General features: G+C 52.2%; 1 protein-coding gene across 2 annotated transcripts in view; it reads right to left on the bottom strand.

The window, feature by feature from the left end:
* Positions 1-2,797: 2,797 nt before the first annotated feature.
* The window catches only part of NMUR1 (neuromedin U receptor 1), a 6,813-nt gene continuing 1,449 nt past the window's right edge, over positions 2,798-8,161 (bottom strand). The window contains exons 2-3 of one of the 2 annotated variants that reach the window (XM_003784870.3): positions 6,912-7,806; positions 2,798-3,729 (exon numbers count right to left, since the gene is read on the bottom strand). In XM_003784870.3, coding sequence (XP_003784918.1) covers positions 3,353-3,729; positions 6,912-7,806 — 1,272 coding nt within the window. In that variant the 3' untranslated portion in view covers positions 2,798-3,352. Of the gene's footprint in view, positions 3,730-6,911; positions 7,843-8,161 lie in introns of those variants that run through there. The other variant, XM_023510463.1, reaches the window with a different exon arrangement.

The raw sequence follows: 8,161 nt of genomic DNA, 5'->3' as shown, positions 1-8,161 counted from the left end.
AGACAAAGTCTTACTTTGTCGCCCTCAGTAGAGTCCCGTGGTGTCACAGCTAACAGCAACCTCAAACTCTTGGGCTTAAGTGATTCTCTTGCCTCAGCCTCCCAAGTAGCTGGGACTACAGGCACCTGCCAAAATGGCCAGCTATTTTTTTGTTGTTGCAGTTTTGTGGGTTTTTTGGCCAGGGCTAGGTTTGAACCCACCACCTTCGGTATATGGGGCCAGCGCCCTACTCCTTTGAGCCACAGGCACTGCCCTATTTTTTGTTGTTGTTGTCATTGCTGTTTGGCAGGCTCGGGCCAAATTCGAACTGTCCAGCCCTAGTGTATGTGGCTGGCGCCCTGGCCACTGAGCTACAGGCGCCAAGCCTGATGTTCTTGTGTTGTGCTGGAGAGGTTTAGACTGTTAGAAATATATACAGCTTTTTGTAGGATCAAATTTCATAAATTTGTCTTTATTTTTCTGCCTTTTAGGGAGAGAGAGAATAATTGTGAAGTATTACAGACTTATTATTTGAAGTTTAAAAAAATCAGTGACAATATGTATATCTGGTTAACTTAGAAATGTGTAAAGATAACCATTAGTAGATCAAATAGGATGTGTAAACTTCAAACCAGTGGACAGCTGGCTCTGTTAAGGTCCTTGGTTGCAAATGACTCTGGCCAACTTAAACAGAAAAGGAATTTGGTGAAAAGTTCTCTGTATCGCAAAACATCAGCAGAGGCTGGACGAAGGGCAGAATCCAAGAGAGGCTGGGTAGGATGCTGCTGCTCCTGGACACACTGCCCTTTTGTTGTGTGTCTTAGTGTCACTTGCTCTAGATGCAAGTCCCATGTTGGGTCATTCAGCTGGCTGGGTTTGTCATGTGCCACATGGTAGGCATCAGCAGTGGAGAGCATCCAGCAGTCTTTCAGCCTCTGTAGGAGGAACCTGGGCTTGGTCTCCCACTGAGTCACCCAGTGATCCTCATCAGTGGGAAAGTTCAAATGCTAGGGTGTCCCCCTACCTCCCCAAAAGGCAACTCTGCTCTGCAGGAAACCTTGGAACAAAAAAACTTGTTGGATCTGTTAAACAATAAGAATGGGGGGGCTCGGCGCCTATAGCTCAACCGGCTAAGGCGCCAGCCACGTACACCTAAGGTGGCGGGTTTGAATCCCCAGCCCGGACCCACCAAACAGCAATGACGGCTGCAACCAAAAAATAGCCGGGCGTTGTGGCGGGCGCCTGTGGTCCCAGCTACTTGGGAGGCGGAGGCAGGAGACTCGCTTGAGCCCAGGAGTTGGAGGTTGCTGTGAGCTGTAATGCCACGGCACTCTACCCAGGGGGACAGCTTGAGGCTCTGTCTCAAAAAAAAAAAAAAGAATGGGGGAAGGAGGAGACCCTGAGACGTGTATAAAAATGAGGGGGGGCTCCCAGATGTCAGGATTGATTTAGAAATACCATCCAAATATGTAGAGAACAGATGTTAGATGCTGCACACTTCAACTCCCCCCAGTAGATACTTGACAAAGGAAGGGTGGGCAGATGAGACTTTGATGATTAGACTAATTTTGGACCTTTAATATCCAAGAAAACTAAGCCTCTTTCTGAGAAGGGAATGATTATTCCAGTATCCTCACCCTGGCTTTCAGGAATACTGGCAGAGAAGGATGGATGTGATGAACAGGGGGGATTAGAGAAGGTGAAGCTCAGAGGAAAAGGATGGATTAAGAGAAAGATCACTCTAGAACCCAGAAGTGTGGGTAAGGTTAAAGAATTAAATCTGTCATGGGAGCAACAGAGTAACAGAGTAGGAAGGAAACCTTGGTGGGTAAGAGTTCACACTTTCAGAAATGAAAAAACTCCCGTCTCTGGGAGTGAGGTGCCAGCTGGGGCCAAGAGCTGGGGTGAAGGAAGGTCTCCAGAGCTATAAGAACCTGGCCTGTGAGTAGCACAGGGGAATCAGCATGGCCAGTGGGGAAGGAAGGGAGCAACACCTCCTAAGAGGGTGGGGTGGGTTAGAGTGCTGCTTCAGGGCTGTCCCAGGGCCTACACAGGAAGTGATGGGGGAATTCCGGCTGGGTCTTGCTGCTGACTTTCCATTTCCTTTTTCTCAAGGGCTGAGCCCAGAGCTGCTGTTTCCATTTTCTGTAGTAGCTGGTGACTTGTGACCAATGGGACCTGTCTGCTGACATGCTGTGGAGACAGTCTGAGACATATATCATGCTCACACTAAGGAACACCCTTCCAGCTCAGACCCACCTCCATAATCCACATAGCGCCCCTTACACATAACAGGCCCTTCGTAAATACTCGCTGCCCACAGCAGTTTGAAACCATGTATCACCTCCTACTGCCACTAACCAGAGGCCTCTGGGAGTCCAGAGTTGGTCTTTGGGAACAAATTCAGGATCTATCCTGAAGTCTGAGGTGGATCGGGTGGAACTCAGTTTCCCGGAGTTCCCATTCCTGTTCCTGTTCTCACTTCACTAAGCCCAGCAGAACTTTCCCCACAGGGTCACTCCTTGCTCCTGGCTGCCTGTATCTTGTCCCCAGAGACCCTTTGCCCCAGCCTGTGTATAGCAGAACGGAGGCAGAGGCAGTCCCACACTGGCCCACCCCACCTGCCCTAGGACAAGCAAAGAACTGGCCATGGGTCTAGGGGTCGTGTAGAGGTCAGGGAGGAAGTAGAGGTGATAAGGATGCAGAGAATAATTTCTGCCCTGTCAATCTGAGGGTATCAGCTGGTTTCTTTATATAAATAGTGACTTATGCACTCACACAGAAAACCACAGCCAAAGAGCCAAAGTATGACACTGTAGAAAGTTGGCACCTTTTTCATTTTGCAAGCAAAGAACCAAGGCCTAGAAAGGTGGGTGGACTTGCTGGATGGCAAAGTGGTGGCAGCAGGGCTGAGATTGGAACCAGGTGCGCTGGATTGCAGGCCACCCCTGCCAGAACCTGCAGGAGCTCCATGAGACATGAGGAGGAAAGCAAGGGCCCCACAGAAACACAGCAGAAATCAGGGTGGGGGGAAGTCCCCAGAAAGAGGACAGCTGAGTCTAGCTAATTGCAATGCATCTGCAGAGGAAGGACTTTAACTGGGATATGGGAGTCTGCAGGGATCAAAGGCACACAATACAGTACCTGGCACGATGTGCACCCTCAATAATTGGGGACTGATCCTTTCTCTTGTTTCCCTCAAATCTCAAATACATAGGTAGAGCCAGGAGTCACAGAGGTGCAGAGTTTCTTGGCTGAATTGGGGACAGGACACACAGGTGGATAGGACCCAAGGACATCCCTACAGAGGAAGGCAGCTGTGTCTCCTCAGACTTCATGTGACCCTCTAGGTGAAGCCACTTTGAGGCTCCACTTAGGAGGGCTTGGTCTCTTGCTGTCCCTCTGGGCCACTGTTCTCAGCCAAAAGGTGGGCCCTGCTACCTAGGGAGCCCATGTTACACAGGGTGCTCCCCATGGTCACCCTGCTGAGGTTGTAGGAGCTGTGGCAGGGTCTGTGGCTGCGAGTCCCAAGGCACAGGGCTTCCTGGAAGGTCTCTCGGAAGCGGCTGGACATGAGGCTGTAGAGCACAGGGTTGGCGGCCGAGCTGAGATAGAAGAAGACACCAGAGACAACGTGCACATACTGGAAGGCCAGGAGCAGGCCCTCCGTCCAGTGGGACACAAAGCTCCACATGAGGCGGTCAGCGTGGAACGGGGCCCAGCAGATGCCAAACACCACGACCAGCACAACTGCAGGGATAAAAAAGAAGCCTTCTCAACGGCCTTCCTGGCCTTCAATTTGGTCCACAGGCCACCCACACCCATCACCCAGTTGGAAGTTTCTGGGAATCAGTCTGATCTTGCCACACCCCTTTCAGAGAGGCTGTCCCCCACTCTCACTGGTTGGGCAATGGGTTGTGTCCCTGCCTCTGTCCACAGCCAAATGGACCAAGTGTGGATACCTGAGCCTAGCTAGTCCAATCAGATTCTTTCACCCTGGAATTTGGAATTGGTGATGCTGGGGGGCAAGGGCCACTCTGGGTGCCCACTGGGGGGCAATGCTTGCTGATGCACAAAATGGAGAAGGAGGAGAATGGGGCACATGCTCAGAGAGCAGCAGACAGAGAGGTTGTGGTAGCCAGAGAGCTAGACACACACGTGCACCAAGCTCATACCCTCACACATGGTGTGCCCACCTCTGCCTGGACCCCCCCAGCCCCAGCCCCACATCCCCAAGACTCAACTGAATATCTTGTCCTATACTGAATACCCCTTTTTTTTTTGTAGAGACAGAGTCTCATTCTATCGCCCTCGGTAGAGTGCCGTGGCATCACATAGCTCACAGTAACCTCTAGCTCTTGGGCCTAGGCAATCCTCTAGCCTCAGCCTCTGGAGTAGATGGTACTACAGGTACCTGCCACAACACCCGGCTATATTTTTGTTGCAGTTTGGCTGGAGCCGGGTTTGAACCCATGACCCTCGGTATATGGGGCTGATGCCCTACTCACTGGGCCACAGGCGCCGCACCCCTTTTTCTTTTTTTATAACAATTGCCCCGGCAGTTCATTTCTCCCCCTTTTCTTGCCATCTCCCCCACTCCCAATCAACCCAGCAAAACGTAGGACAGGCTATCCAAGCCTTTGCTCTTTCTCTGAAATTCTTTTCTATCCTGGTCTGACCCAGCCATTGCCCTTAGGCCTCATCCACCGGGCCAGCCTTGAATTTTGTTTGTTGTTTCTTAAATTTGCTTCTCCAACATGCTATCTTTCCTGGCCAGTGTCTTCCTCATCAAACCCTAGCATGGTTTTCCTCATAATCCCATATTTCAAAAAGGACACTGTTTATAGCACCCCAAGCACACAGCCTGGTGCACAGCAGGCCCTGGGAAAGTGAGCATGAGGGAAAGAGGGAGTGAGGGGAGGGAGGGAGGAGGGGCCAGTGGTCCCAGGGCAACAAGCAGAAAGCCCCCTTTCTAGGGATGAGCTGTCCCAGGGCGGTAGGTAGGAGCCCAAAGTGGGGTGGGTAGAACAAGTTGACCCTTAGTGCAGACCTCACAGTGAAGGGCTGGGAGGTATGCACAGAGTTCTGGGGTGAGTCCCTGTCAGCACCTGCACAAGTGACTCTGGGCTCTGAGACACAGTGCCTAGAGGGTGAAAGGAGGGTCTTTCTCAGGGGATGGGGAAAGTCCCCAGTTACTGGCTCTGACCCAGGGCCATGCAGCCCTGTCCTGCCTGGTTTGCCCCACTAGCCTGATTCAGCACCCCAGCCTTGCTGAGGTGGGGCTGACCTGGGCAGCAGAGGTGTGGACAGGGAATTAATAGGTGGCTTAGTATCAGTTTGTCTCACTTCCCCTGGGCCACTACTTTTAAAAAAGAGCCAGGTCTAGGTCACAGAAAGATGCAGAGTCTCAACCTAGCCAGGTGAGCCCTGGACTGGCCCAGTCCACACTTCTGGCCAGATTCTTCTGTGCTGTGTGACAGCCTTGCACACACACCTCCTGATGAGCCTTTTTAAACAAATGCTCATTCCCGTGGTTCCCAGAGAACCGTAGACATAGCATGGAGAAAACTCACCATCCTGCCCCTCCAGGATCTCCCTCTCCCCTTTGGGGGACTTTGCTCTCCCCAGATCCCACTATGTGGTTCCACTAGGGCTGTGTGGCACCTCAGTATCACACCACTCTGACTCAGCAGTGGGCCATGACCTAAGTCCCACGAATCAGAACTCTTCCCTGGGACTTTTCAACAGCCACCTAGGAAAGAGGGCAGTTCCTCAGGAAAAGGGATCATATGCCACTAACCATGCCTCACAGGATGATGCAGGGAAGAACAGAGCTGAGATGTGTTTAGGAACCAAGGTGAGAGCCTTAGTGGGTCCAGATGCCTGTTCTTATCATCCTGGAGCCCATCTACCTGCATCCTTGTGACCCTACCCTTTCTGAGTTTTTTAGCTTTGTGGCTGCACAACCTATTCAGATGCATAGGTAGAAGGGCCCTGAGCTTGGTTTAATGCTTTACTGTTGTTGACTTGACATTCTTAATAATTTTTGAACAAGGAACCTGAATTTGGACTTGGCACCCATAGCACAGTGATTATGGCACCAGCCACATGCACCAAGGCTGGTGGTTTCGAACCCGGCCTGGGCCAGCTAAATAACAATGACGACAACAAAAAAAAAAAAATAGCTGGGCGTTGTAGTGGGCACCTATAGTCCCAGCTACTTGGGAGACTAAGGCAAGAGAATCACTTAAGCCCAAGAGTTTGAGGTTGCTGTGAGCTATTATGCGACCGCACTCTACAGAGGGTGACATAGTGAGACTCTGTCTCAAAAAAAGGGTGGGGGGTGGCACCTGTGGCTGGCCCCACATACTAGAGGTGGTAGGTTCAAACCCAGCCCCGGCCAAAAAACTACAAAAAAAAAGGGCAGCGCCTATGACTCAGCAGGTAAGGCCCTGGGCCCATATACCAAGGGCAGCGGGTTTAAACCTAGCCCTGGCCAAAGTGCAACAACAAAAATATCCAGGCATGTGGCACTTGTAGTCCCAGCTACTCGAGAGGCTGAGGCAGGAGAATTGCCTAAACCCAAGAGGTGGAGGTTACTGTGAGCTGTGATGCCACAGCACTCTACTGAGGGCGACAAAGTAAGACTCTGTCTCAAAAAAAAAGGACCCTGAATTCTCATTTTGCACTAGACCCACAAATTACTCCTACCACAAGCCATTGATGTAAGTTTTCCAGCAGTGTAATCTAAAAGAATACAGAGGCGTGCATACATGAATACACACACATACCACACATGGGTGAGAAGAGCTCCTCCAAATCACATACCCCCGCCCCCACAATGCAGACACCCAGTCCCTTTCCTAGGCCCTGGGAGCCCCAGCCTCAGACAAGCCCCTGGATCAGCCCCACTTCCCAGCAGGGACACTTACACAGCATCTTGGTCACCTGTCTCCGGCTCTTATCCTGTAGCTGGAGCCTGTGGGTATCTCCAGGCCCAGCCACTGCAGCACCCCTGCCTTTGGCCTTCTGCCTGAGCAGCAGCCTCTCCTGCCGCAATCGCAGCCCGATGAGCAGGTAGAGCACGCTGATGGTGGCCATGGGCAGGCAGAAGAAGAGCAGCGTGGTGGTCTGTACCACCAGGTTGTAAAGGGCCCGTGGGCGGACCAGCGTGCATATGGCCGAGTTGGGCACAATGCCCCGGCAGGGCACATGCAACTGCTGGATGCCATGCAGGCTGGTGTTGGGCAGAGAGCACAGCACAGCAAGGCCCCAGACCACAGCCAGCACCCGGCGCACATGGGCCTTTGTCATCATGGACCTGGCCTGCAGTGGGTGCACCACAGCCATGTAGCGCTCCACGCTCAAGGCAGTGACATTGAGCACCGAGGCCAGGCAGACTGTTTCAAAGAACAGCGTGCGGAAATAGCAGCCGCCAATGCCCAGCAGGAAGGGGTAGTTGTGCCACATCTCATAGAGCTCCAGGGGCAGGCCCACCAGCAGCACCAGCAGGTCTGACACGGCTAGGCTGAGGAGGTAGTAGTTGGTGGGTGTCCGCATGGCCTTGTGACGCAGGATGACCAGACAGGTCAGTCCATTGCCCACGGTGCCCACCACAAAGATCAGCAGGTAAACAGCACAGATGGGCAGGAACATCTTTGTCTGCCGGGGCCCCAGGTACTTAAGTCTCAGTGCCTCCTCAGTCAGGTTCAGGTCCTCTAGGTCAAAGTCCCCCCTGGCCACACTGCCATTGCAGGGCATGGGGCTCCTTGCGTCCCCCAGGGAGGGGTCTCCAGGGAGGCCAGAGCAATTGAGGCAGAGAGGAGTCTGTGGAATAGAGGGGAGAGATGCCCAGGAAGTCATTCAGGGAATCCAGGATCTGTCTTAGCTCAATGAACCAAAGGCACCACTAATCTAAAGATGACTAATTTTTCAGGGGTATTATAATTCCAGAGATGTAGAAATGTACATCTTAGGGCAGCGCCTGTGGCTCAAAGGAATAGGGCACTGGCCCCATATGCCAGAGGTGGCGGGTTCAAACCCAGCCCCAGTCAAAAACTGCAAAAAAAGGAAAGAAAGAAAGAAATGTACATTTTTTTTTTTTTGAGACAGAGCCTCAAGCTGTCCCCCTGGGTAGAGTGCTCTGGCATCACAGCTCACAGCAACCTCTAACTCCTGGGCT

Source organism: Otolemur garnettii, unplaced genomic scaffold (genome assembly GCF_000181295.1).
Source record: "Otolemur garnettii isolate 467f Iridium unplaced genomic scaffold, OtoGar3 scaffold00013, whole genome shotgun sequence".
Classification (NCBI taxonomy): Eukaryota; Metazoa; Chordata; class Mammalia; order Primates; family Galagidae; genus Otolemur; species Otolemur garnettii.
This window is presented reverse-complemented; position numbering and strand designations above follow the sequence as displayed.